At 36.7% G+C, this 23,285-nt stretch overlaps 1 protein-coding gene across 1 annotated transcript in view; it reads right to left on the reverse strand.

Moving 5' to 3' along the window:
- Positions 1-13,795: 13,795 nt before the first annotated feature.
- The window catches only part of slc9a8 (solute carrier family 9 member 8), a 31,372-nt gene continuing 21,882 nt past the window's right edge, over positions 13,796-23,285 (reverse strand). Inside the window, exons 9-16 of the mRNA XM_032576049.1 lie at positions 21,954-22,095; positions 21,758-21,863; positions 21,546-21,662; positions 21,376-21,458; positions 21,174-21,285; positions 19,487-19,707; positions 18,740-18,886; positions 13,796-15,083 (exon numbers count right to left, since the gene is read on the reverse strand). Of these exons, the coding sequence (XP_032431940.1) occupies positions 14,970-15,083; positions 18,740-18,886; positions 19,487-19,707; positions 21,174-21,285; positions 21,376-21,458; positions 21,546-21,662; positions 21,758-21,863; positions 21,954-22,095 (1,042 nt within the window). The 3' untranslated portion in view covers positions 13,796-14,969. The remainder of the gene's footprint in view (positions 15,084-18,739; positions 18,887-19,486; positions 19,708-21,173; positions 21,286-21,375; positions 21,459-21,545; positions 21,663-21,757; positions 21,864-21,953; positions 22,096-23,285) is intronic.

Below are 23,285 nucleotides of genomic sequence, written 5' to 3' on the forward strand. Positions count from 1 at the left end.
AGTTTAGCAAAAAATCTGTCATTATTTGAAATTAGAGATGTCTTGGTCTAGTTATGATTGCTCACTCTCAGAATTCCACTGTACATCCATGTTATTCATGTTCTGTGTGTTTATCTCAGGTGGGAGTGTCAACCTGCAAGACCTGTGACCTCACTGTACTTGCTGTATTGTATTATAGGCTTTACACCAGATGTGGGAACAAGTCATAGTATTGTAAGTCACAAGCTAGTCTCTATTTTTTCCACTTAAGTTTCGAGTCGAGTCCCAAGCAACTGCATGAAAGTCCAAAGTCAAAGCATGCAGGTTTTGAGTCAAATCCAAGTCCTAATTTTTAAATTTCAAATCTTACACACATCATTTGACCTAATAAAAAAAATATTTATAGTGATAATCATTTTGATGTTGTGCTGCAGTGCATTGAATTCAGACTGTGGAGAATGTTGCAGCAAGAATTTTAACATGAACAAGCAGGGGAGCTCATATTACTCCTGCCTTAGCTTCTCTTCACTGGTTCACTGTTAATTTTTGGCTAAATTTCTTGGTAACACTTTGACGGGTTGTGAAAAAATCTTTCATGACACCATCATAAACATGACATAACACCTGTCATAAACATGAATAAGTCTTCATGAATATTTATGACTGTTGTCAAAGTGTAATTCGGTAAATCAAGACACTTAATACAAAGTTGACATTATTCAAAATGTCTTCACTATGACAATTGACATTAACCAAGAAATCATGATCTGACATAAATTTGTTATAAAAGTATTACTGATTAAACTTTAAAAATTATGTAGCTTTATGTTATTAAAACTAAAGTTTAATTAGTAATACTTTTATAACAAATTTATGTCAGACCATGATTTCTTGGTTAATGACAAGTTGTCATAATGAAGACATCTTGAATAATGTCAACTTTGTATTAAAAGTGTCATAATTTACCGAATGACACTTTATGACTACAGTCATAAATATTCATGAAAACTTATTCATGTTTATGACAGGTGTTATGTCATGTTTATGATGGTGTCATGACAGTCTTATTCACAACCCGTCAAATAAAGTGTTACCACATTTATTCTGCAATCAGGAAGCTTTTCCATCCATCTTTTTTCACATGACAACACTCAGTACAGTTCTAAGGTGAATGATAAACTGCCGGAGCAATGACCTCATTTCAGCCTCAAAATGTCATTTTATTTAGCATCAAGATGATGGGGCTGTGATTTATTACTCCAGCATCTTCCACATGAGTGAAACAATACAGCAGCTGCAAAGTTAAAGTCCTGCTCATAAAAAAAGAACAACTTCATCTTGGTGATGTCAACTGGGGAATGTGACCATGAGGCTATGCTATGGCTGTGCAACGCCACGGCCTTGAGAGAGGGAACATATCGCTGGTGATCTCTCTTCCTCCTTTCTGTCCCTCACTCTGGTTGTGTTTTTCTCCGTTACTCGTTCTGTCAGCCTTCATATTCCTCCCGTTAACACCTCAGCCTCCCACTGACTCGCATGGCTCTGCTGCTGTGCTCTCTGTAGCACTTTGTCATCACTTCAGGTCAGAGAAATTTGTCGATGATGCGAAGTCCAAGGTCACCTCACCTCTGTGGATCCTTGTCAGAAGATATTTAAATACATGCAGCTGAATAGCATCAGCTGCATGACCAACAAAGCTATGAGATGCCTTTTCCTTTTAATTTATTTACATTTGTATAGTGCAGCAGAGTCTTTCTTCGTGGTATTAAGTTAGATTAAACCATTTTTCAGTGGTACATAAATTTTACATCTATTTGGTGTTTCAAGGTAGTCTTACTGGTACCTATAACTGCAATTACTGACTATTTGTGTTTGTTTTTAACCTCTTTAATGGCTCTATGTGTGGTTCACAGGATTCCCAAAACTTTAGATATGACATTGTAACCCTTTCCAGACTGATAGGTCTCAATTACTTTCATTCTTTTCTTCTTTTTTTTGTAATGCCCAGCGTTGGAGGATCTTTTAGTGTACGTCATTTTGTCAGGCAGGTCCTATTTAAGTGATAACTTGATTGAGATCAGGTGTGACAGTAATCAGGCCTGGGTGCAGCTAGAGACAGTAAACTCAGGTGTGATAAACTGCAGTTACGTTATATTTTAACAGAGGTGGGCAATTTTTCACACAGTGCCATTTAGGTTTTGATTCTTTTCTCCCTTAACAATAAACAGCATGTAAAAACTGCATTTTAGTTAGCAAAATGCATTGAGGTTTGTGGTTACAACATGACAAAATATGAAAGTTTTAAGGGTCTGAATACTTTTACCTGGCTATTTTGGCTATTCAGTGATATCATATATCATATATCGGAAACTGTCACTGTTTTTATTCAGTGATATGATATATCACTGAATAAAAACAGTGACAGTTTCCGAGAATGCTAGTACATGTTATTCACTGAGGAAAAAAGAAAGAAATCTACAGCAGTTTTCTCATCTGTAGGTCTTTGTGATAAAGGATAAACACAAAAGACAAAACAGTTGAATAATTTTGCTTGCCAAAACTGTGAATAGATTTTCAGATTCTTCCCCACATTGCTCAACCCCCTATGATAACTAAAAATGGTTGAAGCTTCCAAAATATTCCCCACTCTGCATGCTTTGTTTATTAAAACAATGATCCACCCATAGGATTGTTGTGTACGCTCTGGCTGACAGTGCAAGTTAGATCCATTCGAAACCAAAAAAGGCACACTGAAAGTGTCATATTTCAGACTTTATTTGCATTTTGATGCATCAAAAGCTGGAAATTTATAAACAAGAAAATTTCAAGTCCAGGGTTGAGAGAACATGAGGGAGTTCACCTGATTTGGAGTGACAGCGATTCAAAACAGCAATGGATAATCACCTCAGTTAGAGAAATCTCACCATGTTTTTCTAACTCTGACTCTCAGCACGATTATGCAAAGAACCAATCAAAGTGATTTTTATTAAACATGCGGTGCTTCTTGTGGCATGAGCTGAGCTTGGCGTTGTCTTAGTGTAGTTTTACTTTTGTATCATGTATGTTATGTTTATTCCAAATAATAGCCCTCAGCTATTTTACTTTAATGCAATAGTGTCAGGTTGTGTTTCTTTGAACGTACATAATGTAGTGACCTATTGTTTATAAATAACTCACTTAATTCAGATTTAGGACCAAAGTCAAAATGAGAGAGCATGCAGACGTATTATAGATAAAATATACTTTCAACTTTTTATATCAAGAAAAAAATGAAACTGATCTGCTCTTTATTTGGTTCTAGAACGGTGTTTCTCAATTCTGGTCCTCAGGGACGCCTGCTGTTCCGGAAACACCTGATTCAAATGATTGTATGACTTCCTTTGCATGCCAACAAGATTAGCAGAATCCTGGTAGAAGGAAAGCAACTAAAACATGCAGGTCTGTGGTCCCTGAAGACTGGAATTGAGAAACGTTGTCTATGATCCACTAACCTCAAGTGTCCAAGCACACACAACACACTTCGAGCTGCCAAAATTTATTAAACAATGAAGCTCAAATGAGAGATATATGTGAACAGTCATTTTTGCTACCTTCAGATTTGCCTGATGAAATAGGATCCAGGTACTGCTAATCAGACTCTGCTTCAGTTCTTCAGTGTAATAACATTCTGGACTAAAGTATTCACCTCAAGGTTCCTCAATACCATCATTCTCCAAACACCCCTGTTCACCCTCACAGGCTGTCATAGTATATTTTGCTGCACCATAAACCTCCTTCAATGTGTTCAGCAGTATGTGGTTATGAGGAAAAAGCATCACTACATGGGCTAAAACCAAACGACAAAATCAGCTCTCTAACCATCTTGTTGTAACAAATCTGTTATATAATGCAGATATTAAGGACGGTGTTCTGTCAAACTTTTTGCTTCATACTTAGATGTCTTTTGAAATTTAAATGACTTTAAAAAGAGGTTCCACCATGCATCTGGTGTATCTTAATTGTGTATCCTCCTACTGAGAAAGCAGGTATATTCTTAATCCCTTTATCCATGAAGATATTGCCACCAGTTTCTCCTCCGTATCACGACTGATCATTTTTCTGCCAGAACTCCTGCAGAGTACTAGCAGACATGCTGTGTAATATGACAGCGTAACATATGAGATAATGAAACTGAACGGTAGTCCCCCGGAGATCATTTGTGGCAGGAAACAGGGTCTTCAGTCGAAAATGTTGCATAAATTCGGTGGAAGGAGAGAATGCTCAATGGCGTAATGGCAGAGAACAAAACTCAGAAGGCATCTTATTTAAATCACCTGCCCTGAATGTGTTCAATTAAAGGGCCAGTTAAAGTTCACACTCAGTATAAAACAGACATTTGAACAAAAGTAACTTGAGTTAGCACTCCCTTAAAGCCATTTTAACTTTTATAAGAGGTTATTGGTGAATTTTGTTTCCTTCTATAGCAAGTTTCTGTTTCTGTCAGTGAAATAAATAGAAAAGTATAAAATCTAATAACTGAGGCAATTTTGTCCCTCATTGCAAAGAAATGGGTCTTACAAATGCACATTAGCTAATGTTACCAGCAGGATTTAATGCACTTGATATTTTGTCTAATTATGTTACTTGTGATGACGTTACTAATAGATTATAAATTATCTCTTTTTTCTCCACAGTTCAGTTTGTTTATAGATCCAAAAAGGATCATCTACTCACTTATTTATACAAGTATCGCAGAATATCTCAAAGTTTTTATTTTGTAGCCCTAACTTCTGTGTTTATTCAGACTGTATAAATCTGATCAAAGTTTCATCCTTTTTTTTTATGGAGATGCAAGCCTCTCATTCCATCAGGCAGTTTGGAAACGATTTTGTGAGCACAAAGACCAAGGGCAGCTCCACTTTATAGTCTTTTTAATGTCAAAAGTCTTCGACCTTTGTTGCCTTATAAACTTTCGATTTCATTTTTTGACTGGCAAAAGATTGAGAGAATAAAAAGAATCAACACAAATAAATACATATATATAACTGGACAAAGAACAAAATAAAGCAGTTTTGCTGGCAAGATTTTGCATTGCTAAAGTACAGCATCTCTTTAAGCAGTCCAGATGTAGTGTTTGACACTGGTATTCAGAAAGCATAAAAGTGTTTTAAAAAATAATTACATTAATCCTATATGGCTTTTTATCTGAAGACTTTGAATAGAGTAGAGTTACAACATCAGTCTAAAAGCCAACCTTCAAGTTTCTGTGCTTCTTTTAAATCATGTAAATAGACCACCGAGTCTGGTCATCTGGTCCTCATCAGATTTCTAAAACTAAAATTGCTCAAATAGGGCAGACTTTAAAGAACTGTTCATCTACATCACTGGGTGAATAAACCCAACTAAAGACAAGCAAAGTGCCATTTAACAAAAAAATTGATTTGTATGCTTCATGGATTAGCTGATCTCAAGAGATAAATGTTTGTTTGATTTTTGATAATTAGCCATCGGTCTTTAGTAGGTGGGAGGCATAATGACGTGTGGTCACTTTGCCTTCCAAAGGTATTTATCTTATTCGTTAATGTTTTTTGCCTGCTGCACTATTACTGCAAGGGACGGAAATGGCAGAACCCTTCAGAGAGAACCATCAGTTTATTGTAGAAACAATAATTCTGGAGAGAGATGAAGCAGCAACAAAGGAGGAAAAAAGAACATATTGAGGCAAGAGACAAGAAGGAGAAGCCAAATGATTAATGAAGCAACCCAGAGAGTTGTGGAAAGAGGCAACACATTATAGCAATGCAAAGAGTTTAGATCATCTCTGAGGCCAGCTTTGCAAAGTCAAAGGTCATGTGAGAAAATTAACTACATCAGATTTTTCATCAACAAAGTTGTTGGTATGTAGAGAGATGCAGCTGAGAAAAATGGGAACAGGAAAAGGAGTAGATCATGGGACCAAAAAATAGAGCCACAGATGCTACTTATGAGATCTACATTTAATCTCACAAGTAGCATCATTTCCTCCTGAATAGTTTGCTATCCTTACAAATATGTTTTTCCTCTCAGCTCTGAGTTATTTGGTGGAAGAGGAAGAGATTAAGGAAAGGAAACCAAAATGACTAAATAGACAAGATGAGTCTCTAAAAGATTAAAAATGACAACTAGAAAGGTTGAAATACAACCAATTAGAGCATTCAGCAGTAATGTTCATAAGTGCTACAATGATTTACAATAGAAAGAGACTTACAGAAACCACACACACTGTAAAACATTGAGATTTAAGAATTTGTTGAGATTACTGGGACAGATTCAATTTTATATTTTTGGTTTTGAAAAGAAAGTTCGACAGTTTTAATTTCTATTTTTGAATAAGAAGCAGTTAATGTAGCAGCCTACTTCCTCGTTAAATTAGCAAAGTGAAGGTGCTGATTGATTGTTCTTTCATTTGATAAAGTACAGGTAGAAAAAACTAAATGTAACAAAAAATGAGTTCACCTCCCACATTGACGCTACAGGTAAGCTAAATCTGAACATTTAAAAGATTTCCAATTGTCTAAATTAAAAAATAGAATTATATATAAACAAATTTAGCAAATAGTTTTGATCCTTCTTCCTGTGAGTTCAAATTAAAATTCAAAAATACTTTATTTCCAAAGAAAAATTAAATAAAGGGGCCAAAGCCTGAACAGTTTGAGAACCATTGCTCTAGAGATAACAGTGCCAGTCTGTTTACATTTTTGTCCTCATTTTACACCACAGCATGACAGTTACTGTATGTGTCCTTGGGAAAACTGGCACATTATGTAATAAAATGTGAAGACTGTGTGACTTTCAGGTTCCATATAAGTCAATTATTCTAAAGCAGCTGTCTGATTGGCTGACTTTATGAATGTTGCTTTTTTTTTTTTCAACTAATTACTTAATTAATTACTTCATAATTAACGTGAATGATGTCGTATTTCACCTCTTTAAAACATGATTTGTTTATGTCCACATTATAATCAGATGCTTTACATACAAACACAGAATTGGGCAAATGCTAAAAATTAAAAGGAACACATGTCTAAAACTACTTTTGAAAAGTTGTGTTGGACAGCCCTATGCTAACTCTTATTGATTTTGGGGGTCAGTTTCAGAGAGGGCTGTGACAAACCTGTTTGAGGACTGAAGACTGCAGGACAGCGTATTTAAATAAAAATAAATAAAAATGTTTGTAACCATGATTTTGATGTTTAAAAGACAGGAGTAGCAGGGCAACTTAAATGAGCTTAGAGATGGGAATCCCTTCATTCTGGTAACAATCTTTTGTGGTCTTTGGTTGAGGAGCAGGGAACAAACTTGAGCGGTTGCTAGTCAATCAAAAGCGATATGAAGGTAACTTAAAGAGACCAATAATCAGTCATTCTTCTTTTACTGAGGAAGGAAATCGTAGTACCAAGAGAGGACACAAAAGGAAATAATGTAATACATTTTAACAGCTCTTGCAAATTTGGAAACAAAAACACAATTACATGAAATTTTACTTGCTGTATAACTCTGTCTTCTGGCAGAGCTTTTCCCTATTGTGTTTGAAGAGTGCAAGTACATTATTTTTTCACGGTCAGCTTAACTGATATGACTTGGTCTCCTGATCAGATCCTAGTCATGAAGACTATCATTATAAAACAGCAAATATAATCAGGAAGCCTGGATGTTCCTGCCTCCTACCCAGACAACCGGCCTAGGGCTCTGATACACGACTCCGTCTTGTCCTCCGCTGCATTTTCCCAGCAGCTTCCACAAGTTCACAGAAGAAGACAAAAAATGAGTCAGTTGCCTAGTATCTAGCATTCATTTTAGATTCAATGCAAGATATTAATGAGAAACAACCCAAAATGTATTATTAATGGTTTTGAGGAAAGCACTATGAATATTATAGAGATAAACACCCTGAGCAATGAAGCAAAATATGCATGCATATTTATATGTAATCAGTCATGTGTTTGTATCTGTTCATTTATTTTGACTCTGCAAATTAATAACAATTAAGGGCATGTGAAATATGAAAAACTTCCAACACTGGACTATGCTGACATGCCGGAAATCTGCATTAGAATTAGAAAAATGTCAGTTTTTGACACACATGCAACTAAATTGCAATAATCGATATCTTTATTAATTTATTAGGGCTGTCATGTTGGACCTTTATCTGCAGTAGCTTGAAATTACCATGGTTTGAATTCTGGTTGTTGATATTAGTTCATCTTTGTAACCAGGAGGCCAGTTTGTGTTCACTCTAGACAGTTTGCCAGTCTTTAATAGAGGTAACACAAATGAAAAAAAACAAGTATACAGACACAAAAACATACCTAAAGTCAATTTGGAGTCCAGTTTTGCCTACTAAGCATGTTTTGGGATTTTGAAAGAAAACTGTGGTACCCAGAGGAAAACCTTTACCTCCTGATGGGGGAAGACCACAAAACTGTATTTATACCAGGGATACTGTTCCTTGAGTAACAGTTACTTCATTTTTCTTGACTATTGCTTGGATTTACTCACAATTTCACTCAATGACCCAGTTTAACCTTTCTGGAGTGTAATCCAAAAAAAAATTCAGGCAATTAATTAACATAATTATTATTCAAAGGAGATCCAAATAAGTCAGCTTCAAGGTCAAATGGGTTTTGCTTCCAGGCTGCAGCAAAACGATTCCAAAACAACTTAAATAAGTAGAGAGCTTGGACTGCATACAAAAAAGTTTATTTTAATCTATTAACAACTTCTACCACAGACAGCTTGTTTTCAGATTTCTCTGGATTTAAATTACTTTGACTTTAAGGCATTCAGTGAAACCCCATTTAGATCTTATCTGGCTAAGCCATCTGAAGTGTCCAAAACACATCTAACTACTCTGCTCTTCAGTGCATTCATGGCTCTTCTTCTATTCACGGCATTATTCTGTCATTAACCAAATTAAGACTGACTGAGAAATGACACTGCAGCCTCAACAGCATTTCCCAATTATTGTCATTTAAATGAGATCAGTGTAAGTAATTCAATTATGCTGTGTGGAGTATGCATATCTTAGATGCATTATGACATCAGTCACAGGGAATATTAACTGGAAGAATTTTAGGAACACTTGTACAGTAATCTGCCACGTATGTTGTTGAAGATGCACAACAGTTTCTGTTTCTCTGTTGAACACTTTTCTGTAGCAAAACTTTTCTTTTGTTGCTGCTGCTACAATGGCTCCACTGGAACTGAGCCAAGGTGCTTCTTAGAAGATTACCTTTCTGTTAAGCAGTCAATTTCCAATCATCTTGGCTAAATTGAAGGAAGTACAATTCGCAGAAAATTAAGGCATCATACTGGAGCTAAAGTTGGAAGTCTGATTTAAAACTGCAACTAATGATCCTCCATTTGAAATAAAAGGGAGACTGATTAAAAGCCAACAGTGTGTGCAACTAACGCAAACTTATTAGTCTGATCATGTGATTCAAATCACAGTGTTATTCATTAGTCCATGCTGCACATCATTGATTGCTCTTATTGCCACCATTGACTTTATGTCTCCCTTTGCTGATTGGCCAATTCAACCTGAAAACATACTCTGCGTTCTCTCTCATTTACACCAGTATCAAGTCAGCACACACTCAACCGTCCGCAGAGCATACACTCATTGTTGTTCACATAAAACACCGTGTTTTATGTGTCGGAAAGCTGTTAGAGATTATTACAAATCCCCACGTCACATATCACCTCGAGTGCCAGGACAACCACAAAGTATCTCAATTTGTGTAAAATTTCTCTTCCTCACTGATGACAGCCAAATGACGCCAGTCCAGTTGGCCCAGCTTCTGTATCCATCTGTAACTCTCTTTGTAACAGACATAAAAGGAGGAAAGAACTGCACTCAATATTTTTCAGCTGACATCTAAATACAAAGCTGAGAGAGAGAGACAATAAACAGTAGAGATTGTAAATTAAGGAATTTTTTATTTTATTTTATTTTAACAGATCATTCAAAACCTAAAAAAAACCAGCACAATTGTTAGTTTGAAATAGGTGCAATTATAACAAATATTATGTGCTGTTAATATTTAAAAAACAAACTTGAAACAATGAAACATATTTTTTGAGCGGTATAAATAATCATTTTTGCAACTTTACCCTTTTAGTTGTGTTAGGATTGTTGGCTAAAGATGCAGGAGGATTATGGTTTCTAAACATAATATTTCCCATTTAGTTTTGTCATGCTTTAATATATAAGGTCTCTTCACATGTTTAGGTTCACATTTTGCCAAATTCTCTCATACATTAGTGGTATGTAATATTCACTGCTTGATTCTGTCAAACATTCACATGAAGTGCATTTTAAATTCAAGCCCAGTTTGACTGTTTTGGCTTTACTCTAAAAACATGTTTTGTATGAACTATAAACTTTGTGAGCACCACTGCAGAGAAATTTTAACCTTCCTATTTTCTGCCAGTATATTGTTTCCCTTTTGTATTGTAAGAGGTGTGCCTTGTGTGCTTGTTTAAATCTGACCCAGGTTCAAAATCTCCTGAGCTCCACAGCGGGGTCCAGTTTCGGTCATCTCAGCTCCCTGGCTGTGCAGCTTATTCTGATCTTGTCCTCTTATTCCTGCACCTGTGACAAGTGCCCCTGTCTGACAACATTACAATAAAATGTCGTCATAGTAACCCCTAAGAATTTAGTAAATAACGTATATATAAACTCTAAAACACTGTCAATATAAATGGATGTAAAACATTTCCTGTTAAAATGTTTCATCACTATATTAATTAATTGTTCTTAATTAACTATGAATATATGCTGTGTTTAATAGATGGAATTCATTTTTCTCACAACTTGCTTGAGATATTCAATGTTTACTTTGAAAATGTGTCATTTGCTCTTATTTTTATTTTTTTTATTTTATTTTACGGGGGAAAAAATAAAAGTTTGCACTAAGACAATATGAGGGAATCACTTCATACAAGGAATATTAAAGATGCCAATAAGTGAGTTTTAAAGACAAAGTGATTCAGCACTTTTTGTGATTCCAGTCGGTACCAATCACAACCTCAAGGAAGAGAACAGGAAAAAGCGCAGGAGAAAATAGGATTCCACACTTCCACGGTGAATAAATGCTGTCAGGAAATTTCAATTTCAGAAATCCCCACAAGAGACTTGGAGACAAATAAGAATTCATCAACATTCTCCTTTCCAAAGGGAAGCAGGGGGGGCACATAAATAACATGCATAATCAGAAACCATCCATGTGTGACTGTGAATCATGCAGTGTGGAAACTGAAGTAAAATATCACTGCTGCTGCTCCTCTCTGTGTTTTCCTAACTAACGTGGTGATATTTTGTATCTGGCTGAGGCTGTAGCTTAATATACTGACTAATTGTTAATCTTTCATTGAATTTTTCATTAAAAAAAAAAAAAGTTGTAGGATAACATGAGTCATGATCTGCTCTCCCTTCAGGCAGAACATTTGGCTCCAGCAAAGGATAGATGAATAAACCCCAGATCAGAAGAAACAGTGGAGTGGAAGAATCAAAGCAACATGATAGAATGTGGTTACTGATGCTCTCTGGTTTCTGTGTTAGACCGCTGAAGCAAACAGAACAAAACAGTTGCACATATGAGGGGAAGATCGAGTTTATGTGGTTTGTGAGAGTAAAACATTCTGATAAAGGGAATACAGCTGAAGGTCTGTGATCAGTCATGGTGTAGTCAGTCTGTTTTAATATGCTGTGAAAATTGATTTATTTTATTTTATGTTTTAAATCACATATTCAGTGAAAGTCATTTACTCCTCTCCCAATGGTTTATAATCACTGTAATTTATTGGATATAACTGGCTAATGGACCGTCAGTTATAAAGCATTATCATCCACTCTTACCTGCTGTCATTATTTTTTATGGACCAATGTGGTGGCTTAAGACGCCCCCTGCTGGCTCTAAATTGTTATTGCAAATCTTCAATCGGCAAATTTCAGGGTTGCTGTTGTTTAATCCACTCAAGCACATTTAAAAAGTCTTTCAAACAGCGAAGTGTGATCTCCTCCTACTTTAAATAAACTATAAGCTCTTCCCTGAGATGCACTCAAACCTGCTGCTGCCAACATCAATTACACTGCAGACTTGAAGAATGCAATATGACTTTTTATCTATTTATTTATTTCTCTGCTGTCTACCATCAGCGCCTTCTCATCAATATCCTAATGAGATCTCAGGAGAGGTTTTTCAGACCATGACAGCATGGTGTTGCACTTGGGTTGAACATAAAAGCTTTGACCGTCAATCAGGGTATTTTTCCTTCAGCAGGACTATGCATTAACCTTCTTTATGTCTTTTAATTACACAGAGTACTGCGCCAGTCCGGTCCAGACTCCTTGTAATCTCCCGCTTCATGTAATCTATCAGCTAATTAGCTTAGACATCATATGAAAAGAAAATGGAAAGTGAAATGGAAAACCATCAGAATAATGATCAATTAGTGGGTACAGCTGAAGGTTTTCAGTTTAAGTGCAACCTTAATTTATTCAAATCTCTTAAAAGGCATATACACTTTCAACTAAAGTTTCAACTTATGGCTAATTTAGAGCCTAAACTTCTGTTTATCTATTTAAATAATAAGTAAAACTTTTATTTGATACACAAAGGTTATCTCATGAGGAAAGTTTTCAGACTTAGATACCAGCAGAGTCACTGACATCCTGCATCCTGGAGAGGATTGTAAAGTAAAACCCATCTGAACTTTGGACGCAATCCACAAGGCACAGACACATCTCAATCACATGGCTGAATGAGTTCCACTCAAATCCTCCAGAGTGCTGCTTATAACCGGATCATTTGACTCAGGTGTAGTGAAGCGGAGTCACGTATAAAACCTGCAGGACGCCGGGCCTTGAGGCCTGGATTTGAGGATCTCTGCTCTAGAGTCTCTTATCAGACGTTACAAATTTCTGCCTTTCATTTGGAAGTCAAGCTCAACAATGGAAAAGCACATAATATGTAGTCCAATGTGAAGCTTCAACAGTCAATGATGATTTTGGCAGCCACGTCATCTGTTGGTGTCGGTCCATGGTGCTTCATCAAGTCCAAAGACAGCGCAGCGGCCTGCCAGGAAATGTCAGCACTCCTTATGCTTCCCTCTGCAGCTTTGCTTTATGGGCATGCTGATTTAATTTTCCAGCAGGTCCTGCCACTTGCCAAAAGTAGCAATACCTGCTTTAATGACCATGGTTTGACTATGACTGATTGGTCAGTTAACTCTGGTTACCTAAATCCCACAGAGAATCTACAGAGTATCGCTAAGAGGAAGATGAGAGACACCAGACTCATTAAGGGATAAGAGCTGTTAGTAGCTGCCATTGTTAAAGCAACCTGGGCTTCTCAGCAATCACAGGCTTACATTAACAGTATTGCAGTAATTCATTCAAAAGAAGAACAACAGTATTAAGGGAATACACTGAACTTCTACAAACGTCTGTAATTCTATAAATGTCCCAAGACATCTGTTAACTGAAACTAGCAGCTGGGACCTTTATGAAATCTGCGAGCTTTTAATTCTTGGCCTCCACATACATTTTTTTCTTTTTTTTTCTTTTCTTGGTCATGAAAAACTCAAGTTTGGATTTTCATCATTTAGAAGCCATAATCATCTCCATTAAAATAAGTAAGTGATTTCAATATATTCCTCTGTGTGTAAAGAATCTAAATGGGTCTCTGATTTATTTATTTTTCTAACTGAATTAGCAAAATCAACTTTTCATATTTTAATTTGAGATCCATGATCCTTCTCAGACATTGATGATTTTGAAGAAGAAAAAGTGTGCAGAATTTAGTGCATATAAGATTTAATTTATTATAGCTCCTTTCTTTTCCAGTAATCCTGTGAAGGTCACAGAATTTGTACAAAATTGAACAAAAAGTAGATAAACCTCTCATAAATAAAGAAAACAGCAGCGAATGCGATATGACAACAATACCCTTTACCCCACATTCATATGTATGCATCTGTTTGCAAAATGCATAAGGAAGCCTCTAAGGCCAGGTTCAGACACAGTGTAGATTCAGAAAATGTACCAGAAAATGAAAATAGGTGCAGGTATCGCACTCCGAAAGGAAAGTAATTTCCAATTTTCTGGGACATAATCATGCTGTCGTAACTATGCTTTCTAATTAAAATGGCTACTTTTCCTCGACATGACTCACTTGTTTTAACTTTCTTCTGAATTTATCTTGGCTGTGTTGTTGCTGATGGGGAGAGCCCATTTGTCATTTGCATTTCAGCTTCATGGCATATGGTTTACCGATATGTTTTTAAAAATAAATTAACTCGGACACCTTAAAGCTTACAAATGAAGAGGCACAAAGAGAATTAATGCTGGTAAACAAGGAGATACACAAACATGTAGCCAATTAAAAATTCCACTTTTGAAATCTTGCTTGAAGTCAGACTTATTTTTACTTCTCCTTTCTGATCCCAAGTGAAACTTTTACTTTAAGTGGGACTTAACCAAATATTGATAACACAAAATTCAAAGACACAGAGGAAAAATGTGTCGCAGTGTTGATTCACATAAGAAAAACTTCCCGTCACAGTTTCTTTGCCAGTTTCCCTTTGGACAAAACCTTCATGAAAGTTTAAAAAAACATTAATCTAAACACATTCCTGTGTGCTGTTCAAAGAAAACCAAACCCAGTGAAACAGCCCATCTGTTCAATAATATTAAGAAACTAATAATAGAATATATTTTTTCTTTTTTATCCAGTGTTATAATTTCCCTTCATTTACTGTGAAGATAATTTATTCCAGTTTAATCGCAGAGAAATAATTCTCCACCTTCACTGCCTAGAGATGTTTCACCAACATGAATTTGGTAGCAGGCAAAGAAATATGAGCTTCCTTCGACTAACAGTGAAAACAAATCATGCCCTCACTGAAAGACAAATCCACAGCCAAGGACAGATAATATCTGTTTCTTGTTTTTGTAGAAGCTAAATTGTTCATAGAAGTTCTGTTTCTTCTTCGTCATCTTCAGATCCTGACGGTCCCTGGCGGACTTCTTCGTACCACTTGTTGGTCAGCGTCTTCATCTGGATCCGTCCGTGTAACAAGTCCTGTGAGACACACGTTGCACACATTAGCAAGCAGGTATACAGATTACGAGCATGCTCATAAATAGAGGAAGTGACGAAAAGACTGAAGCTTGAGTATAGAAGTTTAGCACTGAAACTACATTGACTAAAGCACCTAATATTTTATTTTTTGTCAATGGTGTGAGAAATCTTCATAAAATATTAAAACCTGCAAGTTTGACTAAACTTAGAACTTCAGCACTGCCAATGTTTGCATAATGTTTAGTTCAGCAACACTTTATCATGGTGTGGCTAAAATTGTAAGTGATACCCACTGCAGATGGCGTGTGCAGGACTGGGAGACTTTAAAGACTGAATATTTTTTTTTTTTACAGAAGAAATTATTTATGAGCTTCTAGAGATGTTACATTACCTACTTGTGCTTTGCACAATTTTCTATGTTTTATCCCTTTCCTAAAATTTTAGGAATTCTGAGACGTTACTAATGTTATCATATCGTGATCCAGTTTTGAACCATGAAGGGAATAGAAAGTGGATAAGAAAGATATTGTCCACCACGATGAGGTGGTTTGGGATTAATCGACAGACGAGGCTGCAGCAACATGACTGACACGTTCAGAGCTGCAACAAGCTGCAGAAATTCAGCTTGTTGCAGCTTTCCTTCTGCTGAAACTTTAAGTTTTGTTTTTTTTTGCCTTACACCAGGTCAACACAGATAATTTTGGTAGAGAAAAAAAACTTTATCTGCAGTTAGCACATTTTCTACTAAGGTGTGTGTCAATTACTAAGGAGTTGACTGACTGACTACTGCAGAGACTGTCACCTGATAAAACCCCACATGGACAACAGAAGGGAGAGTGAAACAGGAGCAGGAAGTCCACAAGTAAGCACAGAATCTGACTGTTTGATTTTTCTGCTTTAAGAGGCTGTTAAGAAAAGTAAAACTAAAAAATATATATTTATTTTCGTAAATATGAGACGATCCATGCATATAATACAGCTTTCGATAGGATGAAGATGCAATTAATGTAATCATGGGTACAGTAACTAAATCACTTTACTCTTTAAGTTGGACAAAAATGTAACTTTTTATTTATCATAAGCTTTATTGTTAGTTTTTTATGTCAGAGTGGGGATGAAATTGGGATTGAAACTAAATTGCATTTGAACCCCAAACACGTTTTGACTAAATTTAATGAAAATGTGCCATCAAAATGAACACTGCTCAGTAACGCTTTTCCCCATCTATTGATTAGCTCATTTTGCTGCAGGGCTAAAACACGACACAAATAAGGTTTTTGTGATTAAGTTGAACTTCATTAACTTTGCAATTAATTATATTAGCTTTCTTCATTGCACTGATGATTGCCATCACAAAACCTAAAGCAGTAAAGTATATGAGAAACAAGATTTGTCAGTGTGTCTCAGTGCAAGAGACCAAAAGGAATAACCAAAAACTCTAGTTACATGCCAGTCATAGCCTTCTTTAAACAGAAATAACTAGACTAATTATTTTAATGTTACAGTTAAACAATCAGGGCAGCTCATTCAGTCTTCTGGAATACTGCTAAATGATTTTCTCATCTTAATTAGCTTACTGTGCTCCCTTTGCAGCAATGATCTGTGGTTCCAGTACTAAACAGAATTTTATCTTGAAGTGTCTCTTGCTGTCTGTCACAACATGTCCAGAGAGAATTATAAAAGAATTTTAAAAGGTCACTTTTCAAAGATTAGAGTAGAGGGATGATGTACCTTTACATCATGTAATTCATAGCATCAATGTTCAACAGCCACCCAGAGACAAGCTGTCTAGCTCTGTGGGTTGTCTGCATTTTTAATGCTTAGGTGCCTCTTTGATTCCACTGAAGCTTTGTAAAGTTTTGATGGCAACTTCTGTGCATCACACTCACAGGCAAATACATAATCTTCTTCCATTTTGCACACAGAATATATTTGAAGGAGTGAGATGATGAAATGTGATTCTCTTCAGAGCTTACTTGCTGATCCCAACACCAAACTCCCCCAATCTTTAATCTTCTAAGGATTTCCTGCTGTAGCAGACCCGGGTGGAGTAACAAAGAGAGGTGAGGTCCTCAGAACGAACCTCAACTAATCACCAAAAGTTATGTTTTAGAGGGGAAAAAAGGGATTGTTCTTTCTGAGGCAGTGATGTGTTTGATTATGCTAAAAAATACATCACATCATCAAAACTTAGGAGCAATTTGGAGAGCAGGCTGATCACATGGAAGATTTCATCTGTGCTACAGTAGCTCAGCCCACAGGGGGAGACCAAGGACAATTCCAGTTTTTTATGTTTCACATGTCCTGTTTACATAATGATAGTTGTGCATTTGAAGCCTTTGCTGTTACAGCATAGATACTTCCACACCCTTTTTATGTTTTTACAAATGTGAAAAGTGTTTGATCTAGGTGTGTTGTAGAAGGGATGTATCTGAAATAAGCAGAATTCAATACAGTTTGTAATGCAAATACAAACTTGTATAAGTACTTTGACAATAAATACTAAGTCCATAAATGGACTGAATTCATTTGGTGCTTTTCTAGTCATACTGCTGACTTGAATCACTTTACACTGGAGGCATATTGACATAATTGCACTCACAAATGTGCACACATTCATACACTGACAAGCTGATTGTTACGGCCCCTGGCCTCTTGAGGCTGTGCAGGCTCCTTGTTTTTTTCTGTTATGCAGGATCAGCTGTGCGGGCACACCTTTCTGATTGGCTGCCTAGAGGCTGCAGGAGAGCAGCCACCCGATTGGATCAGCAAAGCCAATCATACGTTGATGAGGCCCACCTGCACCATATAAAATACATCTGAATTCATTCTTCCAGTGGGGCAGCTAGCAGGAAGAGGTTGTGTAAAGCTGACCCCCACCTTCCGTGTTTGGTAACTGTTTTTGGACAGTTTGAACAATTTTGTTCTTGCTTATTTTGCTAAGTGGTTTGAATCTGCTTTAGATAAATCTTGAACAAGCTAGAGGCTTGTGTTTGGGAGGTTTTGGTGCTTCCTTTTGTCCTTTCTTTTGGGTTGTTTTGAGTTACTTTAGACTGACGTGTTTGAACATCTTGTTTAATTTGCACTCAGTGATTTCTGAATTTGTTGGTCCTTTACTTTTGTTTAATTGGGTTAAGTTGTATTGTGTTTTGGTTTTGTGAAAGCCATCTTTTTGTAATAAATCATTTTTTCATTCCACTTTTTCTCTGGACACATTTTCATGTTACCGTCCCTGAACTCCTAGACCATGGGGGCGAAACACTGATCTATAGACAAGATAAATGCATTGTGCAGCGGCCCATTGACAACCGTCAAGAGGACCTCAAAACCACAACTTCAGAGTTCAAGATGAATACTTTTCTGACCGAGCCACAGTTGTCCCAGTGTGCAAAAGACTTCTTCTGGAGACTTGTATTCACTCCTAGATTTTGCACCAAACCAGAACTTCAAGACACATTGACAGACTGCATAAAGCCAAACAGCCAAATATGCATCTCTGCATGTCTTACACTAATCACCGTTGACGGTGCTGGTTTAATCATGACAAACTTAAGCAGGAAAATTGACATATCAATTGTATGAGTGTGGTACAAGTGGAAAACTACAAACTGTGTTGAACAGATAGAGAATATCTAGCTTACACAAGTTTTTCTTACCTCTTGTGTAAGTCTGCGAGTGAAGAAGGGGTTAAGATACTTTGCATCAAGCCACATGAAGCCCTTTAGATCTTGTTTCTGGAAAATCTGAGCCTCATACTCTTCCTCTGTCAGTTCTGATAGGTGCTCTGTATCAATAGTGTTACCCTGGAGACAAAAGCCAAGGAGAAAGAAGGCAGTCAGGCAAACAGAATAAAATAAAAAGGAAAGAGGCCCTAAGAATGAACACTGGGTTAAAAAAAAAAAGAAAAAACCTAAAAGAGACTACTGAAAATGATGCATGCAAACAAAGATTTAATTTCAACACGGTATAAGAGTAATGAGGGAAAATGAGAATTTACTTTATCAGGCAACTGATGGTTAGCTTTGGAAATAGGTGAGACATAAGGCAGACACACTACCCAATGCTGACAGTGAATCCCCAACAGTGGAATGTACATCTAATAAATGATCCATTATCTAGAGTTAGAGCCATCAAAGGCAACTGAAATATTTAACACAATGGCTGGTCTTCTTGCTCCTAGGAAATTGTATCGATGCCATGGAGTGCATCTGTGTGGGGAGAGAGCTTTGCTCCCTGCTGACTCAGTGTCCTCATCACAAAGCCACATTCAACCTCTTTGATGTTTCCCACTCTGTGGTGAGCAGAAAGGACCAGATTGCAGATGAAAAGATGGCCCAGCTAACATAGATGGAGACAGCCAACTAACAATTCATCCAACCAAAGTGCTGCTTTGATTTCATTACCATTTTCTGCGTCTTGCTGAGATTAACATCCTTCTTGTTTTTTCGCCGTGACTGGCTGTCTTCAATGTCCATAATGCGGATGAGCGGCATTGTCCCGCCCCCAAGGAAGAGGATGGTAAATAATACAATGATAATGGTTGTGGTGCCGATTAGCTGACGCTTCTCGATGGGTTCCAAGCCCAAATGGAGGCTCAAAGCATAAGGAATGGCACCTCGTAACCCTAGCAAAAAGAAAGATATGAAAATGTATTTAAAAAGCTGCTAATCTTCATAAACTGATTATGGAGTATCTATCTGACTATTTTTTTTGTCTTATTACTATAATTATGTGGCTGTGAATAGAAGAGAAGATAGAGAATTACATTTTCTCTTTAGAAGTTACGAAAATTCTATGACTGCTCCGAATGAAGGCTTCTGATTCTAAAATAAAGCAAATCATAAAACGGATTAACTTGAACTGAGGTTTACACAATCTAATATTGCTATTATGACAGGGAATTATTCATTTTCCAGGCACGCAGTGTCATTTTAAAGCACAATCAACTAACTACGTTACATATAATGCTGTATGCATCAAAAAAGTCTTAAAAAAAAAATTACTTTTTAATTTGACGTCCTAAAATTGGGCCTTTGTCTCTTTAAGAAGCCCCTGCTCTTTCTGACACTCAACAGATGAATAGTTCCACCAGACGTTTGCTAATTACTGCTGCTCCTAGTCTGGAGGAGCGGAGGGGGGAAAGTGCAGTGGATGGGTGCTCTGAGCGGCATAAACTCAGCTGGAGACTGCAGCTCCAAGTAAGAGGTTTGTGGAAACAGACACAAAGGTCTTTTTGAGAACAAGCGTTTAGGCTCTCCAGAATGGCTGCCACAAAAATTAAAGGATACGTCAAATATGCATGAAACAATCAAACTCCAGGTATGTTTTTGATGAGGGAATAATATAACATGTCATAAAGCTCTAAACAGCCACTTTTACATTATAGCCTCCCTTTATCTGAATAAATTATGTATATGTAACAAAAAGGCTGAGTGACTATTTCTTATTTTCAGTTTTTTTCTGGCCTGTAGTACGGTGTGGTTTTTACACTCAGCAATAGAACGAATGGTAATTCACACATGCAAAGGCTTGCAGTTTAATCTAACACCTGCACTGGCAATTGCTATAATAACAAAGAAGCACAACTATTTATATCTGTACACAAATAATAATATAAAACAACAAAGCTGCAGCCACTGTCCGCCTGACACAGACTGGTGGTAGTGTAGACTAATAACAAACAACAGCATGGAGAAAGAAGCTCCAGATAATTGGAATACTTTGGACTATTCTGAAATGTGATCAAGGACTGACTACTGATTTTACCCACATCTAAATTTTCCACAATCCAATCACATGAAACGGTAAGACAAGGAATAAATGGAGCTCCCATGTTTCTGGAGTGGTGTCTTAAAACATATGTCAGTGACAGTAATATTGTGAATTTAGTTTTAAAAAAATAGATATATGTATATCAGAAATGCAGTTTGCTTTTGTGTGCACTCTTTGCAAACTGGTTTTTGCTAAACAGTGTTGTGAAATAATGGTCTATCATTTCCTGTTGACTGAGTTTGTTGCCCAAGCATTTTAACAGGATGTGGGTTGACCAGCAATTATAAAATAACTTAACTTGCAAGATTATTATCTCACCACTAAACCACATGATGAACATCATCTTTGGCGTAATCTTGTGATCTCTGAAAAAGTTCAGCAAGAAAGACAAAGGGAAAATGTTGATTGCTCGGCCAAGAAGAATCAGGACCTACACAGAGAAGCACAGAAATCAAACACTTTGAATCCAACTCAACTCACACCAACATTTTGTGCTGGCCTTTGCATAAAAACTACTTACAATGCACCAAATGACAAAGGATATTTCAAAGTTATGTGGGAAGCTGAAGATGGAGAGGCCAAGAAAAGCAAACACACAAGTCTCTGTGGACAGAAATTAAAAATAGTAACTGAAAATGTCATGAAATTAAATAAGAGAGGAACCAGAAAGTTAAGCAGGAAATTACTCACCACACATAAAGGCGACAGTGCGCAGCGTCTGCTGCATGAGGATCTGTGTAATTGGTGAAAGGTTGTGATGGGTGTAATGAGACATCACAATCCCCGCAAATAGGATAGACATTATGCCTGTGGGTGGGAGAAGGAGCTCAGCAAAAACTGCAGATAAACTGAAAACTTGCAACTGTGTGTATAAGTGTATGTCTTTTAACATGTGTGCCCACCTGACAGTTTGATTCCTTCTGCTAGGCCATAGGGAAGATATGCAAAGATGATCATCATGCCAAACTCAAGTGATGGCGTCTTCCTCAAGTCAAAGTGTTTTAGAAACTAAACAGCTGAGTTAAGAAATTTAAACTAAAGCAGGGAAACACAAATATGAAACACAAAGAGCCACACTCAGCAAACCAGTCAGGATACCAGAGCTGAAATGAGTCCAGTCAGAGTTCCTAGAGCAGCAGAACCGAAGAACATTTTGAGGAAATACCCCAGCGCTTGCACAAAAGTCTCCCAGCCTGTTACCATGGAGTTATCAGAGCGAGAAAAAAAGCCTTCTGCTGTGCTGAAAGGCAAGAAAATGAGAGAATGATTGATGATGGCAAAATCCCTGTACCTTCTGTGTTGTAATACCTCAGTCTGACATGAGAGGGCAGTAAAACTCCACCACTGATGCTGGTGGAAGAGTCCATGAGCGGATTAAAATATGTTTGTAATCCTATCATCAAAATCTTGTTGGGCAAACAAAAAAAGATTACTTTGCAATACCCTTTCGTACATTTCATGACATGGGAAATTACCTGTTCAAAATAAAACTGGATGTTTTCTAAGCCACAATCATTAATTTTTACATGATCAGCACTGCAAAAGTCAAGAGTCATTCTTCAGTTATTTATATTGGCTTCCTCTGTAGTGCTTGAAAATGGCTATGAAAATCATTTTGAGGTCTTTTGAAAAGAAATCTTTTTTGGTTTACTAAGCCACTAGATAGTGGCCAATGAATCAGAAAAAAAAGCTTATGAATCAGAAAAAAAGCTTTTAAACTTAAAGGATGAGTGGTTGTGTCTACACATACTACATGACATTAAAAAAATAAAAAAGTAAACTGTTTCAGGTTGACTGTACGTACCTTGTAACCAGCAGCCAGGCAAGTGATTCCTGTTTTACAAGCCGAACAGATCAAAATAGTAAACTAAGCAAATGTTACAAATAAAGCAGCAAATTTTTTGTGCCAACTTGGTGATTTTGAAAGAGCTGCTAGCTGGAAACTGGTCAGATCTTCGCTGGAGGTTTTTCAAATTTAAATGAGACCAGTACTATTCTTCTGATGCACTCGGCCCAGTTTAGAACAACAAGATAAATTAATATGTGTTCCTGGTCAGGTACTGAAACCGAACAAGTGAAACAAATTCAAATTTTAAAAGGAAAATGAAAGGCCAACAGAAAGTCAGCAGCACTATTGATCAAAACAAGTTTAAAAAGATAATAGTAAACCCATAGACACAAACCTAAAGAGAAACAAACCAGAGAAACTTTGCCCACGCAGTAATATTACATTTTTAAAGAATATTTAGAATAAAAATGTCCAGGTAATGTATAAATTTTGAAGAGGAGGTAGTAGATGTCCAATTTTTCTCCTAAAACCTATAAGATACCAGAGGTTTTGTAATTACTGATAAATACAGTTACGTGAAAAACAGCAGTAAAATACTCTATAACTAATAATCTCTTTGTATTGTTTATTATCAGGTTGCC

This window comes from Xiphophorus hellerii, chromosome 1 (genome assembly GCF_003331165.1).
Source record: "Xiphophorus hellerii strain 12219 chromosome 1, Xiphophorus_hellerii-4.1, whole genome shotgun sequence".
Taxonomy (NCBI): domain Eukaryota; kingdom Metazoa; phylum Chordata; class Actinopteri; order Cyprinodontiformes; family Poeciliidae; genus Xiphophorus; species Xiphophorus hellerii.